At 47.5% G+C, this 20,493-nt stretch overlaps 1 protein-coding gene across 4 annotated transcripts in view; it reads left to right on the plus strand.

Moving 5' to 3' along the window:
* PNPLA7 (patatin like domain 7, lysophospholipase) overlaps positions 1 to 20,493 on the plus strand; it is a 125,152-nt gene that overhangs the window by 86,348 nt on the left and 18,311 nt on the right. For all 4 annotated transcript variants that reach the window (XM_080356186.1, XM_080356188.1, XM_080356189.1 and 1 more), the window contains 2 exons: positions 11,771 to 11,927; positions 16,929 to 17,045. In XM_080356186.1, the coding sequence (XP_080212312.1) occupies positions 11,771 to 11,927; positions 16,929 to 17,045 (274 nt within the window). The remainder of the gene's footprint in view (positions 1 to 11,770; positions 11,928 to 16,928; positions 17,046 to 20,493) is intronic.

A 20,493-nucleotide genomic window follows, 5' to 3' on the forward strand; every position in this document is an offset into this window, starting at 1 on the left:
ACCCCAAGGCACCGGGGACAGGGATCTGTGGAGCCCAAATGCGCGTGTGCTGGAAAATAACTGTACTGCTTATCTTGAGAACTTGCTTAATAACCTCTTCTCCATGCTGCCATTCCTGGCTAGATGATATATGGCCTATTTACCCTTTTTCCACCTGGCCATGTGTCCGTCGGTCTGTAAGTCTCCATTTTGCTGGCACATCCAAGCCCTGAGATTGCCCAGTTTCTTTGCATCCTTTTCATTCCACTCTTGTTCCTGCTCTTTTTAAGTTTTACATCTGCCCTTTAGTTCCTTTCCCAGTCTTGGCTATCAAGTCCTCTCTCAGAGGAGTTTGCCAACTGCTTCTCCCACACCAGGGGGTGTCCTTACTTGTCAATTTAACAGGAATGCTGTTGGCTTTGAAATAATTCTCAGATCGTGCAGTGAGTGTAGGGACTGTGCTGCGTTTTGCAAATAGATTATTGATGGCAAAGTTTAAGGTGGCTCTCTGGTTTATAATGGGGTACGAGTATCCCCTTCGTGTGTTATCTCTAGCTTACAATGCTTAAAATTCGCGGTAAAGAGACAGCTTGAAAAAGGTGTAAAAATTAGATTCTCATTCTTTGAAGTGTTCAAAACCCATAATTTGATAGAACAGTTGTGAATGATGAAACAAAATTCTTGATAAAACCGTTGTTCTTCACACGGACCTTGGCTGGGGTACTTCTGAAAGAGCAACAGCCGCCTCGAGGTTGTGCAGTCAGGACTTCACCTCGCTGCTTGTCAGCTCCTCATCCTGTGTGGGCTCGAGCAAATGGCTTAAGCGCTTGTAACTTGTGTTGTTCTCTCAGAAGATGAGGCGTTTCCCATCTCAGCCTTGGTGCCTGTGCAGGTCGCCCTTTATAAATTGCTCTAAAGCACTTACTTAGGAGAGAAGTAAAAACCGCTACCACTAGGAACTGTTTGGGGTTGTAAGAGGGTGTTGTTATCTCGAAATGTATATGGTTTTATGCTCTTGTCTTGTGGGTTGGATGTGTCTGGGGAATTTGCTTGAAACCTGCCATCCAGCCTCATGAGTGGTCAGTAGGTCAGAGAGGTTCTCCTGCCCCTCTGCTCTGCCCTGGGGAGACCACACCTGGAATCTTGTGTCCAGCTGTGGCCCCTCAGTTCCAGCAGGACAGGGAACTGCTGCAGAGAGTCCAGCGCAGCCACCAAGATGCTGAAGGGAGTGGAGCATCTCCCGTGTGAGGAAAGGCTGAGGGAGCTGGGGCTCTGGAGCTGGACAAGAGGACACTGAGGGGGGACTCATTCCCGGGGATCAATATGGAAAGGGGAGTGTCAGGAGGATGGAGCCAGGCTCTTCTGGTGACAACCAGGGACAGGACAAGGGGCAATGGGTTCAAACTGGAACACAGGAGGTTCCACTGAAAGATGAGAAGAAACTTGTTGGGAGTGAGGGTGTCAGAGCCTGGCCCAGGCTGCCCAGGGGGTTGTGGAGTCTCCTTCTGTGCAGACGTTCCAACCCGCCTGGACACCTTCCTGTGTAACCTCATCTGGGTGTTCCTGCTCCATGGGGGGATTGCACTGGATGAGCTTTCCAGGGCCCTTCAACCCCTGACATTCTGGGATTCTGTGTAAAATGAACTCTTCATTCCAGCGTGCAGTGACTAAGGAATAGCCAGGCTGCTGGGAACCCTGTTTATGTCATCTGGGTACGCTGCCAAGACATGGTCAATGCTTTGGTGGGGGCTGCTGAGATCTGAGAGCATCCCTGCCTCTTCCGGGCTGAGGGACCTTCCCCAGAGGGCAGAGAGGCTGCAGGACGGGGCTCTGATGGAAACCACCAGGTTCCCGAGGAGCTGCCTCTGAAACAGGGTCTGTAGGACGTGCCAGCTCCTCGTTGGTTGGCGTGGGGGTCGATGCATTTGGTTTCCTGGTATCGTACGGAGCTGCTCTGGCACAGATTAGGTCCTTGTGCGCTCAGAGTTTGCACCATTTACTAATTTATACTTACGTTTTGTAATTCCTGCTTTTTCGTTTTCTCTCCCCCTAATACAATCAGGCAGCATCCGTGAAATTCATGTTTCATTTCTGATTGCTCACTCGAGATACTGAGATGGCATGTGAGGACTCTTTTCTCTAGAAGATAGGTCTTGAAGGGTACGCACCGCCGAAAGGATCCCATTCCTCATCCTGATGTTGCTGTGAAGGGTGTCACGAAATGGAACTGAAATATGAAAGAAACTTGAAAATTGCTTATTCCTTTCTTTTAAATGGCAACATGAATCTCAGCATCCAGCATCCGCACTCTGGCAGTGACCAGTAGCAGCTGATGAAGCAAGATTTCCGCAGTGTGAAAGTATGAAAAGGATACAAAAGAGGCTGAATCTGCATTGTGTCATGAAAGAAACCCCTTGAATACTTGAAATATCCTTCCTCTGGTTCCCTTTCTTTCAAGTAAGCCCTTTGTACACCAGGCCAAATCTGTCTTTTGACATTTGGAAGGGCAGAAGGTTGGCAGCCCTGAGGTCAATCCTCAGGACCTTTGCATTTGGCAGCCCGAGGTCTTCGCCCTCCTGCACGCAGGGTTGGTTTGCTGCTCTTGGTAGGTGTGTTTCGGAGCAAGGAAAGCTGTTTGATGTCCTGCAATATGTTTTTGTGTATGCAGATAAATATCTGTACCTCAGTGCATGATGGGCTTTTCTTTATTAGATCCCTTTTGAAGCTCAGGTTGATATTTGGAGGCTTCAGAGCTTGTAGTTAATTGTAATAAATTGTGGTTGGAGGGGCAGCCTGTGCCCTGAGTGTTTGTGCGCTTGTGGTGGGCAGAGCACCCGCTGCCACGTGCAGATAAACCAGACCCAGATCTGAACTCCAGTGTCGGCCGCACAGTCCTGGCTTCCCTGTGTCTTTCAAAAAGCAGATTTGATTTCATGGCAATATCCAGGAGCTAAAATAAGAGAGGAGAGTCTAAAGTCTTTATCCTTAGAGATAAACACCAAATCAAACGTATAATTTTAACTTTTGGTGCTGTTCCGTAGAGGCTGAAGGAGAATGATAAGGAGTGTGGGCTCTTCCTTGGAACAGACGATGATAACTTATGTTTGGATACCTAATTTGAGACTTAACCAGGTCAGCCTTAGAGTATATTGTTTGGACAAACAAACCCCAAGTCCTAAAAATGAAACGGTGAGGTCTGAATATTTGCTTTTGTTGAGAAAACCTCACGAGACGTGGCTGTGAACTCATGCTGAAGGTTTCAGGCTTTGTTTGCAAATGGTTGGTAATAAACTGCAGCATAATTGCTCCTCAGAGGCTTCGCTTGGGTTCCTGCAGGGACGGACCATCTTGTGTGTTGCCCAAGAGCTCAACCATTGAAATTGTGTTTATGCATCAAGTCAAAATCCTGTCTCAAAGTGCTGTTGTCTTAAACACGGACAGAGCCTTGTGCTGTTAGATCAACACGCTGATTGCTGAGTGAGTTGTGTAACTGTTGGGCCATCACATTCCCATAAAAGCCACGTTCATGCGGCTCGGCACCCACGGAATGCTTAGTGATCTGATCTTTCTTTTTCCCATCTGTAGCACCTATGTAATTGCTCATTTGCTCCCATTTGCTGTGGAGGTTGAAGATTTTAATGGCTTCTATTAAATCCTCCAAGCAGCAGGAGCTTGGGAGCAATCTACTGCAAAGTTAGGACTTAAATAACCATAAAAATCGATCGCAAGTGGTTAATTTGGACTGTCCTGTCCTGATCTCCAGTCTCACCGGACTCATTTATTCATAGCGATACTTTGATATACAGATGAAATTAAACAAGGAGGTGGTGCAACTGTGCTTTAACTCTTGTTACTGGTTTTACACCTCTTTTTAACAGCTGGAAAAGTGTGTGTGACTCTAGTCGAGTGCCTCAAGGGTCAGTACTGGGGCCTATATTATTCAATATATTCATCAATGATTTGGATGAGGGAATAGAGTGACTGTCAGCAAGTTTGCTGGTGACACTAAGCTGGGAGCAGTGGTGACACTGGAAGCTGTGCTGCCATCAGAGACCTGGACAGGCTGGAGAGCTGGGCGGGGAGAAATGTAATGAAATAGAACAAGGGCAAGTGTAGAGTCTTGAATCTGGGCACCAACAACCCCAGGTTCCAGTGTAAGTTGGGGAATGACCTATTAGAGAGCAGTGTAGGGGAAAGGGACCTGGGGGTCCTGGGGACAGCAGGGTGACCATGAGCCAGCACTGGGCCCTTATGGCCAGGAAGCCAATGGGACCTGGGGTGGGTTAGAAGGGGGTGGTCAGTAGGTCAGAGAGGTTCTCCTGCCCCTCTGCTCTGCCCTGGGGAGACCACACCTGGAATCTTGTGTCCAGCTGTGGCCCCTCAGTTCCAGCAGGACAGGGAACTGCTGCAGAGAGTCCAGCGCAGCCACCAAGATGCTGCAGGGAGTGGAGCATCTCCCGTGTGAGGAAAGGCTGAGGGAGCTGGGGCTCTGGAGCTGGACAAGAGGACACTGAGGGGGGACTCATTCCTGGGGATCAATATGGAAAGGGGCAGTGTCAGGAGGATGGAGCCAGGCTCTTCTGGTGACAACCAGTGACAGGACAAGGGGCAATGGGTGCAAACTGGAACACAAGAGGCTCCACTTAAATTTGAGAAGCAACTTCTTCCTGGTGAGGGTAACAGAACACTGGCCCAGGCTGCCCAGGGAGGTTGTGGAGTCTCCTTCTGTGCAGACATTCCAACCCGCCTGGACACCTTCCTGTGTAACCTCATCTGGGTGTTCCTGCTCCATGGGGGGATTGCACTGGATGAGCTTTCCAGGGCCCTTAACCCCTGACATTCTGGGATTCTGTGATGTTACAGAGCTGCAGGTCAGAGGGAACACCCTCCATACAGCAGTCGTGATGCTCTGTTGGCCAGTCCCCGTGCTTTCAGAAAGACGGTAAAGCTCTTGTGTTGCTGTGATTTTGGGGAATCTCTGTCTAAACTTATCTGGGCAATGAGCTTTCCTATTGAGAAAGCGGAGATTGGAGGAGTTGTGAGTGAAATCACAGTTAAATTCTTTAAAGTGCAATGCTTTTGGCTTATTTCTGCAGCTTCCAGACCTTGTGCTCAAAATGGGATTTTCTAAGACAAATAAGTCTCCAAGGGCTGGGGGAAGTAGGATATATTTGTTTTCCAAAGAAATTCTTTCTTTGCAGAGAACTGATTTGTTTTTTGGCTCAGAGTGAGAGCCAGGACTTAGTTTGGCTCCCAAGCAGGAGTGATGGATTTTAGCGCTCGGGTACCACCAGCCTCTCTTCCCTCCCCGCAGCGCTCAGCTTTTGGTCCTTTCGACCTAACAACTCCATCACTATAATTATTCTGAAAAATTTATGATACTGGGAAGTTTTATGATTGGGACAGCTGGGAAAGAATGTCATTGGAAAGATAGGAGTGTGATTAGTTCTCAAAGCAATGTTTGTATGTATCATTGCAGCAGCAAGAGGTTGAAGGCGCTAAATTGGAGATCATACAGTTATGACTTGTAGATTTGCTTGATTTCGAAGTCAGTGACTGTGCCACTTGATGTCGGAATTAGCAACAACATGTACCAAAAAAATGCTGCTTTTTATATAAAGAAGAAACTGCTCTTTATCTCACATTTCCAGATCCCACTCTATATAGCCCTTTCTTTAAATAACGGCTAATCTTCCCCCTGCTCCAATGCAATGAGCACCTCCAGAATAACTCTCAGAAGGTCCCAACCACCACAGGAGATGTTGTTTCTGTAGCAGATGTAGCTCTATCTGGTAGTCATTAATTAATCCCATTAATTCAGTTTGGGGGTGCTGCCCGTTCACTGCGCTGGAAGCTCAGTCACCTTCAGGTTATTTCTAGCGCTTTCAAAGCAGCTTTGAGGGAATTGTTGCCCACTTTTGCGCATCTCTAAAATGGAAATAGTAAACACATATTCATCTGCACTTACCCCATAAGCTGGGTGATCTAACGACTGCGTTGAACCAAAGCTGTTACATGAAGGAAAAGCTGGTTTTATTTGTATAGCTTCACTTCTTCAGGAGTTTCCAGGTTATGAAGGAGCCTTGATTCAGGTTTGTCAGGCTCTAGTGGGGCTTAGTAAAGTTGGCTTGGTAATTTCTCTGTGTTTCTACCTGCTTTGCCATTTACCTGTGTCGGGAAGGTGGTGCCGCAAGCCGTGTGTCCTGCTCGGGGGTGGCTTTGGGTAGCGACACCACAGAGCTCGGCAGCAGCCATGACCTTAATCCTGTTCTAACCAAAGGAAACAGCATCTCTTAGTGCGTTCAGAGCTCTCATTCATCCCAATGAGTCCATTAGAGATGGGTGCTGGGCAGCTGAGCACCTGAGCTGCATTTTCCTCGTCCTTTCTGAAACTGAAGTGGACTCTGGAGCTGTGTGGTTTGTCACGGTCTGAAAATCAAGTGTCCCCTCTGTGTGCTCACAGCATCATGTTTATTCTTCCTGATGCTGACAGGCAACATCCTATTGATGTGCTAAGCGTGGCTGGTGGAGAAAATATTGGCACACAGTGTCTGGTTCTCTATTAACTGTATTTTCTTCAGTCCCCTGACCTGAGCGCGGAGGACAGCCCGGGTTCCTGCTGACACTTTAATCTGCGTTTGCTTCTTCCTGCGCGTTGGTCTAATCTGGGCTCTGGCGGGCACGTGCGGAGCAGACACGTGCACGTCTCGCTGAAGGATTTTAATGTTATCAGTTGTGCTCTGGCGTTCGTGCGTTACAGCCACATGCTGGTGGCATTTCCCCGGGGGATGAACACCAGGGCTTGTTTTGGGAGCAGGAATTTTCCTGTGAGACCTCCTGCCAGAAAGGCCGCGCTCCCTGCCTGCTGTGCCGGGTTATTTCAAGGAAGCACGTCTGCAGCCTCGCAGCCCCTCTCTCTGCTTTGTGGTCACTTATTTTTGACCGTTAGTAGCAAGGAAGAAATGGTGTTTGGAATTTGTGCAGCACAGCGCTGCTTGTGGAAGGGTTTAAAGCGTATTACGGGCACGAGCTGGGTAGGCAGTGCGGTAAGTGGCACTTTGGGGCAGCCCGTGACTTGCCTGGCTCGGAGCAGGTTCCCAGGCAATTCCAGGGGTGAAAATGGAGCCTGGTTCTTATTTCCAGTTCTTCCTCAAGCTGGTTGGTGCCATTTCTGCTCTCCCTCCAAAGGGCACTAATTAATCAGGCCTGTCCTAGGGAGTGATACACGGCAGAAAAGTGTTTTAGTTGATATATAAACTCTGCGCTTCTTGGGCAAATCTTTGAGTTCCTGTGCAAATTATTAGCAAAAAATCTTTGAGGTGATTTGTCCTTGGTGGAGGAGTCGCTGTCCTGGGGCCAGGCGTTAATCCTGGCAGGGGAAACGCTCCATCCAGCTGCACCATCGGACGGCTTTAGGCAAAGAACAGCTGCGTGTGCGGCTCCAGCGACGGGCCGTGTGTCCCCTCTCCGAGATGTCCTTCCTCAGGTCCGGGTGGCCTCTCCTCCTCCTCCTCTCCCCCAGAGCAGGTGGCATTCAGCTCCATGTCAGCCCAGTCGCTGGAGATTTACCTTTCCCTTCCTTGCTCCATGTGAGTGCTCTAGCATCAATGTGTATGTACGGCATTGCCGCAAGAAATCGTCCTTTGTGTTCTTCTCGACAAATACGGAGCTGGTGAGGGGCTGGAGCACAAGTGTGATGGGAGCGGCTGAGGGACCTGGGGGGTTCAGCTGGAGAACAGGAGCTGAGGGGAGACCTTCTGATCTCTGAACTGCCTGAAAGGAGCTTGGAGCCAGGGGAGTCGGGCTCTGCTCCCCAGGAACAAGCGCCAGGAGCAGAGGAAACGGCCTCAAGTTGCCCCAGGGGAGGTTGAGGTTGGATGTGGGGAACAATTTCTTCCCCAAAGGGCTGTGGGGCATTGGAACAGGCTGCCCAGGGCAGTGCTGGAGTCACCATCCCTGGAGGGTTGGACAGACGGACATGAGGTTCTCAGGACATGGGGTAGTGCTGGAGTTGGGTTATGGTTGGACTCAATCCTGAGGGTCTCTTCCAACTAAAATGATTCTATGATTCTGTGTAGCCCCTGTGAACCTGTGCCTGGTATTACAAGAATCACACAATCCCAGTTGATCTTTCTGCGCTAGTGCTCTGACTGTTAACAGGGACGGAGCTCCTGGCTTCACTTTCTTTTCCTCTGTAGCTGTAGCGGCGCTGCTGCCCACCCCAGTGATCCCTGGCACTCGATGAGCTGTCGGTGAGCAGGATACGCGCTGCCTGGCCAAGCTCCGGCACACGGCGTCCCTTGGCAGCAGCCTGTGTTTGCGGGCACCGGGAGCCGCAAAGAAGCGGCCAAGAGAGAACCAGCCACAAGGAGCTCTTGAAAAGTTTCACGTAGTAGCGTTGCTGGGGCAGTGATGGCCTAAAGCTGTGAGGAGTTGGGCAAAAATTTAGGAAGAAGTGATATCTGTAGGAGGCTGTGTGGAGGAATTAAGTGAGTTCAGGCACATCTGAATTTTCTTGGGATTTTAGTTTGCACCAATGAGTTCGACCACAAAGCTGCTCAGGATGCTGGAGCTGGAATAATCAGCTTTGTAGTTGTGTATAAATGAAACATAAGGTGGCAGTCGATAGGAGGTCCCTTTCTGAGCAAGAAAAGTACTTTTGTTCTCAATTTGCAGGTCAGTGCTATGAAATCGAAGCATCTGTTGGAGATAGGTGGCTGTTACACGTGTAGCTGGAAGATTGCATTATTGCCAATGCACAACACAGAGTGACGGTTTGCCAATAGAAGCAGTAATAATCTTCTGTTATTTATTCAAGGGGATCATACTATAAAGTAAAAACAAATCCAGAGCCATCACATCAGATCACAGTATCACAGTATCACAGTATGTTTGGGATTGGAAGGGACCTCAAAAGATCATCTAGTCCAATCCCCCTGCTGGAGCAGGAACGCCCAGGTGAGGTGACACAGGAACATGTCCAGGTGGGTCTTGAATGTCTCCAGAGAAGGAGACTCCACAACCTCCCTGGGCAGCCTGTTCCAGATCCCTTGTATTTTATGGACATGCAAACGCATGAATGAGGAGATCCAGTTTCGGAAGAGGTCAAAGGGAGACAATCCAGTCCGGAGCTAATCCTGCCCAGTTTGAAATTGTGCTCTGAGCAGGAAATGCTTTACAGCACCTAACATGTCCTAACAAACCCGCTGCTGGAGGCTTTCCCTGGATAGCAGGGTGGATAATGCCCGGGCTGGTCCTCAGTGGAACATCAGTGTCAGCACCAAGTGTCGGGCACAAGAAACAAAAGTAGGTACGATGGAAAAGCCTAAAAACAATGGCCTCCACTGGCAGGGATAAAACATACAATTCTTACGGCATGTAATGAGGAAGAAGCAACAGTAAGGGAGAATTTGGAGAGGAAAGCTGAATGAGCCGTTTTCTGCTGTTGGGTTACACCGGCGCAGATCTGTCACCAGGTCATTTGTACCAGTATAACCCAAAACCTGTCCCAAAGCATTCCAGCAGCTGGAGGGGATTTGTTTAGATGGAAAGAATGCGTTTGGCATAGCTTGGCCAAATGACACCTACGGTGGACTTGGCAGCTGTTAGCAAGTATTTATAGGATGTAAACAGCAAGGGGAAAGAGGATGGAAATAGAGCAAACCATGGGGGAACGGGAAAATGGGGTGAAAATGCGAAAAGGAAGATTTTACTGCTGTATGGCTTAGACTGCAAAGCATCCATCCAGGTGGAATGAACTGATTGCCTTACTTGATATTAGTTGGACAAAGCATTCGAAAGCAGAGGCTGTACTTTTGTCCTAATGAGAAGCAATCAGCCTCCGCTGCTGGTTTCTCTGTTCTTGTATGTTTCTGGAGAACAGAGAGATCCTTCTCTCGTTAGGGGATCACTGTTTATAAGATCAGATCAAATGTGCCACCTCTGCTCTCTCGCTCCTGTTGATGGGCAGTAGCGATTGCTTCTGAAATGGATATTTCCAACAATTACACAGAATCCCAGAATGTCAGGGGTTGAAGGGCCCTGGAAAGCTCATCCAGTGCAATCCCCCCATGGAGCAGGAACACCCAGATGAGGTTACACAGGAAGGTGTCCAGGCGGGTTGGAATGTCTGCACAGAAGGAGACTCCACAACCCCCCTGGGCAGCCTGGGCCAGGCTCTGCCACCCTCACCGGGAACAAGTTGCTTCTCATATTTAAGTGGAACCTCCTGTGTTTCAGTTTGCACCCATTGCCCCTTGTCCTGTCACTGGTTGTCACCAGCAGAGCCTGGCTCCATCCTCCTGACACTGCCCCTTTCCATATTGATCCCCAGGAATGAGTCCCCCCTCAGTGTCCTCTTGTCCAGCTCCAGAGCCCCAGCTCCCTCAGCCTTTCCTCACACGGGAGATGCTCCACTCCCTGCAGCATCTTGGTGGCTGCGCTGGACTCTCTGCAGCAGTTCCCTGTCCTGCTGGAGCTGAGGGGCCACAGCTGGACACAATATTCCAGGTGTGGTCTCCCCAGGGCAGAGCAGAGGGGCAGGAGCTTCCTGAACGCAGAGCTGCACCCCCATGTCTCATGTTTAGTAGCCACTGACAGACGGTCCCTTGGATTCACCCGGTGCACATTTAAATCCATTTGCGACTTAACCTCTTCAGCACATGTAACAGTGGGTTTCCCAGTTCTCGTGTCACATACACGCGTCTGTGTGTGAATTCTTTCCTTTAAACTGCACATTCCACATGGTGCTTTGGCTGTCCCTGTGTGTCTCCCGTCAGTTGTGATCTGCCTCTGTTGGTGATCCAAGTCTAGTTTGTTCTTACGTGAAGTCCTTTCCATATTCTGCTCATCTTTTTTGCTTCTCTCTGTCATTTTCTAGTTCTGCTGTTTTATTTTTATTTTAATTTTAGTGAGAAGTCGGAGCTTGCTTGCAGTTTTCAAAATGCTGGTGAACTGTGGATGTATGTGCTTATATTTACTGTTTTATTGTGGTTCCTTTGACTTGCCTGTTGAATTTCCACTGAACGCTAGCTTAATATTTTTCAGAGGAGACCCATAGTGGTTCCAGAATCCCTGTGTGCGCAGGGACAGGAGCTCACTGCTACATCTGTTTCTCTCTTGTCCCATCAGCCCTGAGGTTCATCTGTTGTTCGTCACTTGACTCCGTCATCGCTCCGAGTTCCTTCTGCACTTCTTGAAATCAAGGAATGCACGAAACATCCTGGAGGAATTTGTATTATCCTCAAACGTTGCCTCCTCACCTGCCCCTTTCCTGGGTCTGTGTGCAGGCGAAACTTCCGCCTTCTCATCCCTCTTTGTCTCTTCTCGCTCTTTGTTTTCCATCTTCAAATCCATCATTAATCCACGCGGTGACCCATCCCGTGGCCCCGGGCTGGCTGAGTTCCTCTGAAGAACCCCTGGAAAAGACACTTGTGGAAAGGTCCCTCCAATCCAGCTGTTCTTGGCTGCTTTGGAAGAGCCCTGGTTGTTTTCTGATGCATTGCTCCCCTAAAGGCTTTTCCCTCATATATCCCTGGCTCAGTTCTTGGCTGTTTTCATATCGCTGCCTTTCATAGCGAGGTCCAGCTGGGTGGGCTGTGTTTCCTGCCATCCTTAGGGGGTTTATTTGAAGATTTCTGCATTCATACTGTTTGTTTCTGGCATTGAGGCTTGTTTAGCAATGTCCAACCAGTGCACACTGTGGTTCCCGTCAACGCTGCTGTTCATCTCTTTGTGCTCTTTCAATGACTGTTTGCCTGATAACGTTTCTTTTGTCCTTTCCTTGGCACAGAGGATGCTCCCAAGTGGGAGTTATCAGGGCGCTGACTGAAGCCGGCATCCCCATAGACATGATCGGAGGAACATCCATCGGTGCTTTTATGGCCGCCTTGTACGCCGAAGAACGCAGCTACAACCAGATGCGCATCAAAGCCCAGCAGTGGTGCATGGTGAGCGATGGAAATGTTGCTCTTCCCTCCTCAGATGGGTGTGGGAGCTTCACCACCAGCCCGGGTGGGCACTGGGGCACGAGCAGCGCCCGGGGACGTGCAGCCGTCTGTCCTTCCCTGTCCGTGTGCCAAAAAGGGCAGGGAGGGACCTGGGGACGCTGCTCCCGGCCGCGCTGGCAGGAGTCGAGTCCTTGTCTCTGCGCCAACTCCAGTCGCAGTGTAAATGCAGAGTGATGTCGTTCAGGTGTGTTAGCCTGTGTTTGTCTGTTTTATCTTCTCTCTCTGCGTGCTGGGATCTGTTTCCTTTCCGACTCTCAACAAATGCGTTTCTCTTTTGTGTAATTTTCTCTCTTTCGTTCTCACATGCTGTCATTTTTCAGTGGAACTAATTGACAGAGGTAATCCTTCTCTAAACTAAATACCAAATGTGTAATTTATGGTGTAGCCTGAGAATTCTGCAGTGGTGGTACTCTGTGTCAGGAGAAATTTTTAACTTTAAATATTTAATGCAAGCAAACCCATATTTTCATAGTTAAACCAAGATTTGGGAAGGTTGTTTTAAATAGTGATTTCTTTAGGTGAAATTATTTATTGATAAGATGTGGATGAAAAATTGTGCTAGCACCAGATTACACTGATTCAAATTGACTAAAGGTGAAGATTAACGTTATTTCTGAAGTTTGCTCATTACAGCTTTGTATTGTTCATATAAAAACCACATTTTCATGGTGGTTTTATTGTTGAAAGGGAAGCAACATGGGGAATTCTCTAAATTAGATGAAGCTCTGGGTCTGCTTACATCAGGAGTTTTAGGGGGCGATAGGAGTCCGTAGTTGGCACATACATCCCGCTTATCTTTCCCAAGTGTCTTCTAACCTGAGATGAAATCTAGTGTATGTTGGTGAGACACCACTGACTTTGCAAGCTGGATGATCTGGGGTGTTAAAATATATCAACGCCCTGGCAAGTTTGTTCTGTCCTGGTGGGCAGAGGACCCTGGGACTCTGTTTCCCCTCCCTGTCACCGTTTGCTGTGTGAATTTTGTGCCCTCTATTTAAGAACCACCTGTGCCTGGGTTGGGAAGCACCCGGGACACAAACTGTTTATGACACGGAGCCGTTTGCTGCAGTTGCAAAGGTGCAGGAGGCTTGAGATTAAGCCCGTAAACCCAACTGTACTGAATCATGTCTGACATCTGTTTAACCTTGTGCTCTTTATTTGCCACACTGGTCGCTGCCAATGGTCCCCGAGCAGGGCGAGCGCAGGCGATGCCTCCCCATGGGGCTTTTTTGGCCTCGGGCAATCTGCTCTTCTTAGGCTGGAGTGATGGAATTTTCCTCCATGCAGTTGTGCAGAGGATTATCTCCTCTTGTTCGTTAACTTGTCAGATCTCCGCTGCGCAGGGGGCGATGCAGAGCTGGAAATGCTGCTTTTGGGCTTCTCAGGGATGTGCTCCCATTAAAATGAGCTTCATTTCCAGTGTCGAGCTCGCCAGCCTAATCTGGAATCACACTTGCTTTTACCAGGAATAGTTATAGATGAAAAGATATGGAATCTCTTGGCTAACTTTTGGACACAAATTGCAAAGCTGAGAGGATGTTTCACAAAGGGAAAGGAAGGTTTTGGCCCAGCCTCGCGCTGCTTGAGATGTTGGTACCTTTAAGTCTGCAAATGAGGAGCTCTGTTAGAGCCAATATTTCATCTTATTAATGAAGAATGGATTTATTTGAGGTTTTTCCTGATTGTTCTGACAAGCGCGCCAGGTCCACATCCAAACCAGAAATTGTTCAAGGGTTTGCGAATGAAAAAAGAAAAGACTGCTCTGTTTGAGCCCTTTTCACTGCTACCAGCACCGTCCAGCAAAATGGTTGCATTGTAAATTGAAGAAAGCCATGAAAACCCTCTCTCCAAGTTCAGATCACAGCTAATGCACAAAGTAGCTTCAGGGATTATAAATTGTTTTAACTGTGGCTCTTCTGAGTTCTTTTCTCTTGTATTGTGTTGCAGCAACTGTAGACAGAGCAAGGAGAGTGTCTTCTCTCTGTGTGTAACAGAATCATCATAGAATCACAGAACGATTTGTGTTGAAGGGACCTCCCCAGCTCCCCAGTGCCTCCCCTGCCATGAGCAGGGACATCTGCACCAGCTCAGGGTGCTCAGAGCCCCGTCCAGCCTGGCCTGGGATGTCTCCAGGGATGGTTCAGCCACCACCTCTCTGGCCAACCTGGGCCAGGCTCTCACCACCCTCAGGGCAACAATTTCCTCCTTATGTCCACCCTGAATCTCCTCCGTTTTAGTTTAAACCATCACCCCTTGTCCTATTGCAACAGACCCCGTTAAAAAGTCTGTCCCCATCTTTCAACAAGGAGATTTTTTGAGGAGTCATAGAAAATCCACCCGAAGGGACTGAGCGTGAGCAAGGTGACAAATGCATCAGATAAGCTCCAGGTTCCCAGTGTTGGGTGGCTGCCGGGCAGCGGGTGCTCTGAGGAGCCTCTCTGTTAAGCCTCTTTGTTAAGCCAACGCTGTTCCAAAAGGCCTGAGCTCTCCCTGCTCCAGGAGCTGCTGATTCTGCTCCTCCAAAGCCTCTGAGCTTTTGCTGCTGCAGGTTACTGCTGAGTGCTCTTTGTGCAAAACCTCACAGCCTGGCTCTTTTAGCCTCTGGGGCTTTTTGAAATGGCTTCGTTGTGATGGATTAGATAACTCTGTGCTTTGTTTTGTTTTGTTAAATTTTTATCCATCAGAATGAATGCTGCTTTTGTCCTGCAGTTATTTCTCTTTTGGTATTTTTAGAAATTGCTATATCTCTAGTTGTACACGTGAGGCTGGGAGAAGGGATATTTTTAAGGGGATGTGTTTTCTGAACCTAATGAAGCACCAAAGCAATAAATTACTCTTTTATCAAAACACAGAGGGGTATGAAAATTACCAGTCAGGCTAGTCACTATATACTGATGTATTGCCTCTGTGTGTCCTGTACCATGTTGAGCCACCAAAACGAACAAACAAAAGCTTTCATGTTTCAAGTGAGAATTCGTGAGCAGTGGATGGACAACTGTGATAACTCCTAAGAGAACCGGGGCTGATGCCGCGCGGCCGCTGTGCTGCTGGGACCCGAAGCTGCGTCGTCCTCGCAGCCGCCGCCGTTGGCCCTTGTGCTGTTGGTTTGTAGGGAAATGTGAAGCGGAGCAGAACTCGGGAAGCTCCAGCTGCCTTTCCAGAGGGGGATCTTTAGTGTCGTTTATCTGCAGACTGGTAGGTGGTAGCAGCTATTCTTGGGAGCTTGGAGACTATTGGCCATCAGCGTCTGCTAACAGGGCATGTCCGAGTTATGAGGAATGGGAATATTAAGAAATAACCATTAATTAGAAGTATTTTGGTCATGTACAAGATTACCGCAAGCATTAATTGTAGGGAAAATGTAGTGGCTCGGCATCACAAAGATCATTTGCAACAGGGACAACCCCATGTTTGGTGCTGAGCTGGAGAGATTTTTCTTCATTATTAAATAAAGGACTTTTTGTAAATGCCTCTTTCCCCAATTTAATCATTCTAAGTAACGTCAGAGACCAAATCCCTATTTTAAGTCCAAAGCTAATTCCATCTCACTCTGGAGCTGTGGGTAGCGTGTCTGTAGTTGGGTCGGCACACTGTCCTCACCCCAAAATGAGAAGGAGAACCAAGGCGACAGGTTCATAACTGGTTTTGTGCTCAGGCTTTTACATTCTCCCAAGTTTCCTGTTTATGTACTTGTTTTCGAGCATCTTTTTCTATACTTGGACTTGTATTTTCTGGGCAGATTCTTAATATAGATCTAAAATCAGCTGGACATGACCATGTAGGCTAATCCTGCTCTTCTTTAAATCATGGCTGAGTGAAGCGAGGGCCAGATGTTGATCCCAGATCCTGCTGTTGTGCCGCAGGTCTCTGCTGGGCACGAAGCCTCTTTATTGCCAGCTGGTTGTTCAATTATAGAATGTGGAGATATAAGACATTTCATCTAATAGAAACATTCCATCCAGTGAAGCCCTATTTAATTGGGGTTTTTTTTTGGTCTTCTGTTGCATTTTGAGTATGAAGTAATATATTAGGCATTGAATTTTGTTAGGATTTATTAGCGTGGTTATGGGACAAATAGTGCCATATAGTTTAGGTATTTTCATGATTTTATGTTGTATGTTAGTGCACACATGTAATGCACTAGAAATGGGGAAAAAAAACCACCATGAAAGCTTAATTACAGTATAGGTGTGTTTAGAAGAGACACCCTTGACAGTGTGACATCTGATACAATACGTGTCTGTAGTGCTGTAGGAGACCTCCTGTGATTTGGTTTATGGAGCTCACGGTGAGCGCCCTTAGCAGGACCTGAATGCTGGTACCAAACACAGCTCACACCAGCTATGAAAAGTAATGGGCACCGAAAATGTGTTTAAAGCTGTTGGAGATTGTGTTTAAGATTGGAAGAGAGATGAGGTGTGATCCACAAGTAAGAGATATATAAAGATATAGATTCCTGTATTACAGCTTTGATTTCTTTCCCTGCTGGTGAACCCCATGTACACTGTGCAAAGGATGATGAAGAGGGACATAACTCATCATATCTTTTTGTTATCAAAAAAGAAACATCAAGAATTGTATGATTCATGTATATTTGTTAAGGCAGAAGCCCGTGCCCATGCGCGCTGCTCTAGAGGGACACTGACTTATGGGTGGAAGCAAAGCAATGCAAATATATATATATATATTCTTCCATAGCCTTATTGCAAACTGGCTAAAAGTTTGGTGCTTTTTGTTTTAAATTTATGATACTGTACAAGGAGTTACTGGTTGTGGGTTTTGTAGCTGTATTTCTGTCCCCTTGACTCCTTTTTTACCTGCCAAAGCAATGCTCCAACCTGTTGGCTGTAGAATCTGGAGTATGATAGATACATGAATGCAGACATTAGTGTGGATTCTTGCATATATTTATCTTAAAAATGCCTCTATTTTTCTTTTTAGGTCGTGAACTCACTGTTTAAGAACTTTCTAGACTTGACATATCCGATAACCTCTATGTTTTCTGGAGCGGCTTTTAACAAAAGCGTCAACAACGTCTTCAAAGACAAGCAGATCGAGGTGGGTTGTTTGTTCGCTTTGTGTACAGTAAACGATGTCGCTGTATTCTGTTGTAGCAGAAACAGCTTTCCCCTGTGCTAATATGAGAGATGAAGCTGCGGAATGACTGAAAACATGGTAAAACTGTGAATGTGATGTTACGTCAATATAGGAAGGAGCCTATTCTTTCATTGTGGTGGGTTTAGAAACACAAGGAGTAGATTATTTGTAGCTACTTCTGTTTGACAAAGGGATCCTGTTGTCTGAGAGTAGAAGTTAAAATTGTGTCACTGACGTAGAATCGAGAAGGTTTTATCATTATTTTTCTGCAAACCAGGTCTAAGAGGCCCTTAGGGCACACCAGGAGAAGGGCTTGAAGAGGGCAGCAATGGGTTTGGCTTCTCTAACTTTTATTTTTGAAGCTAGAGTGAGTTTTTGTGAACAACCTATTGAAAACTGCAATAATGTCCAAGCGTATTGTTTCTAGGTTTGCGCACAGTGACCTTCAGTAATCGCTGGATGTTGTGTGGTCTACCTGAGCTGATGGCCCTGTTTCGAATCCACCTCTCCTCCACCCCTTGGCAATGGCAATTTATAAAGCACATTATCAGTGGTTGTCTTAGGGAGTTTTTGGGTGATTTTTAATCTTACTTCATTTGCAGTTTTAACCAAATTATTCCTGTGTTTGGTGTCCTCGTGATGAAAGATGATGTAGGAACTTAACACTATATATACTTGAGTATATTTATTAAAAATAATCCAAAACATTCCCTACTTAAATGCAAGTAGGAAAGTGATTAATCATCACGTGGCTTAAAATAGCATTTTGCTGTGAAGAGAACAGGATGGGGCTGGGAACAAACAGGTTTTTGGGTGATAAGTCCTTCTGAGACGGGAATTGTTTTTGTTATTTGGGCAGCACCAGCCCCACTCTGAGCTCTTTAATCCTGCATATCCCTCCTGAAGCATTCCTGCTCCTATCTGGGTCCAGCAGTGCCTGATGGAAGACGCGTGATTGTCCGATGACTAAACCAGCTCCTCTGCTGCCTTTGATGTACCTGAGGAGCTGCCTTACGCAAAGCACCGAGACCTCAGGGGTGCAAAGCTCAGTCTTATCTCGGTTAACTTGGTGTGAATTGTGGGCGTCACGCTGCAGGATGATGCTGAGCTGGGCTTTGAGAAGGAGTGAGTGACAAAATAGGAGAAAATATCCTCTGAGTTTAGAATCATAGAATTGTTTTGGATGGAAAAGACCTTCAAGATCATCAAGTCCAACTATTAACCCAACACTACTCCTTGTCCCTGAGAACCTCATCTAAACGCCTTTTAAACCCCTCCAGGGCTGGTGACTCCAGCACTGCCCTGGGCAGCCTGTTCCAATGCCCCACAGCCCTTTGGGGAAGAAATTGTTCCCCACATCCAACCTCAACCTCCCCTGGTGCAACTTGAGGCCGTTTCCTCTCATCTTGTCGCTTGCTCCTTGGGCTTCCCCTCCTCTATCTATCCCTGCTTTAGATTTCAGCAGTCAGTGTATCGTACTCTTTAAGATGCAGTAGGTTCCTTCCTTATGATTTCTGACAGCTGTGGTTGTATGATCTGTTCTAACCTTGCAGTCACGGGAAGGTTGTGACCAAGAGAAACCCAGTTCTGAGGCACAGAACAGCGTCATATTTCTGTGCGCTGCGTGTCGCAGGCTGAACCCCTCGGTCTCCTCACGTTGGAAGGCTTCCATCAGATAAATAAGGAGAAACGTTGCGTAGCTCTACAAGGAAAGAGGCAGTTACTCCTTCATTGCAATTTGTGTTAGCAGCACAGGTTACGCAGTCGTTATCACTAGACAGATGGAAACTGAAAGGTGACTTAGAAAGCAGCAGAAGCTGAACTAGGACACATTAAGCCTCGAACAAATGTTTTCCTAAAGCATTATTTCAAACCATCCAAAGAGCAAATATCCATCTCTTCTCAGTAGTTGGAATGTTTTTGAAGCGGGGAGGGTAGCAATGATTTCCAAGTGGAAATACGTACCGACAAGAGTTAATTACAGCCTTACAAACATATTATAGATTGAGTTTGGATGCTTGGCTACAGCTGCCTCTGCCAGGAGGATGCACAGTGATGGCAGGAGAACCTGAGAGCTTCCTCCCAAGGGGCTGCGCTGGGTCCTGGCCATGGTGTCTTTATAAAACCTTGAACTGAGGAAGGGCTGGGCCTGGTCCTCCTCTTCCATGGCTGGGAGGTGACACCCCTGCCATCCTTCTGCTTCTGCATCAGCCCGGGGAGCAGGAGCGCTTACGTTGAACTGTTATTTCTGACATTGGAAGAGAGGTTTCCATTTCTTTTTATTCCTAAATTTGCTCTCTGACAACCCGCGTAACATGGGAGTCTCATGATTCCCAGCAGTGCTGTTTGTGGGGTAACCCTGGTTACCGGCACCCCCGAGATTGCTGCGGCAGATGTCAGCCCAACACGCTCCACGGGAGATCGGCCCGTGCAGGTTCGCCAGGAAAGCACCAGAAACCCAGGGCAGCGTGCTTGAAAGATGTTGATCAAGAAATACAATTATTGCTCCTCTGAAATTAATAATCTTTCTGGGAGAGCACCAGCCTCTGGAATTTTTATCCCCAGTGCCAGAAGCACAAAATGCTCTTGCAAGTCATCGCAACTGGAGGTTCAGGTGTGAGGAATTGGAAAAGACTGTTACCAAGTTCTGTTTCGGACTTGAATAATGCTGGTGAGGAATCGGAAAAGACTGTTACCAGGTTCTGTTTCGGACTTGAATAATGCTGGTGAGGAATCGGAAAAGACTGTTACCAGGTTCTGTTTCGGACTTGAATAATGCTGTGTCTCCAAAATTCATGAAACAATACCTGAGAAATGCAATCTTTATGACTGCGTGATAGGTTGTGGTTTAGTTTCCTTCGTGCATGTGTTTGCATGAATATGAAAGGAATTGTCAAATGGAATTCTCTCCCCATTCCCTTAGTTTTGCTTAAAATGTGGTTGATGCACCGAGATGTGCAATCATCAGAATATCTTTAGCGTGGAGAGGCACCCCTAATACTCTCATAGTCACACTTTATTCATCCACCCTCCTGTGGCATTTATACCAGATGGGTTGTAATACTTGTGCAGCATCTGTTAGTCCTCCCCAATTCCACCATCTTTGCAGAGCTGCTTAAGAGATTAAACTCGCTAGAAAATAACCTTATTTCTGGCTGTTTACATTCCAGTATAAGTTGTGGAATGACCTGTTGGAGAGCAGCGTAGGGGAAAGGGACCTGGGGGTCCAGGGGACAGCAGGGTGACCATGAGCCAGCACTGGGCCCTTGTGGCCAGGAAGCCAATGGGACCTGGGGTGGGTTAGAAGGGGGTGGTCAGTAGGTCAGAGAGGTTCTCCTGCCCCTCTGCTCTGCCCTGGGGAGACCACACCTGGAATATTGTGTCCAGTTGTGGCCCCTCAGTTCCAGCA

This window comes from Nesoenas mayeri (genome assembly GCF_963082525.1).
Source record: "Nesoenas mayeri genome assembly, chromosome: 18".
In the NCBI taxonomy this organism is placed as follows: Eukaryota; Metazoa; Chordata; class Aves; order Columbiformes; family Columbidae; genus Nesoenas; species Nesoenas mayeri.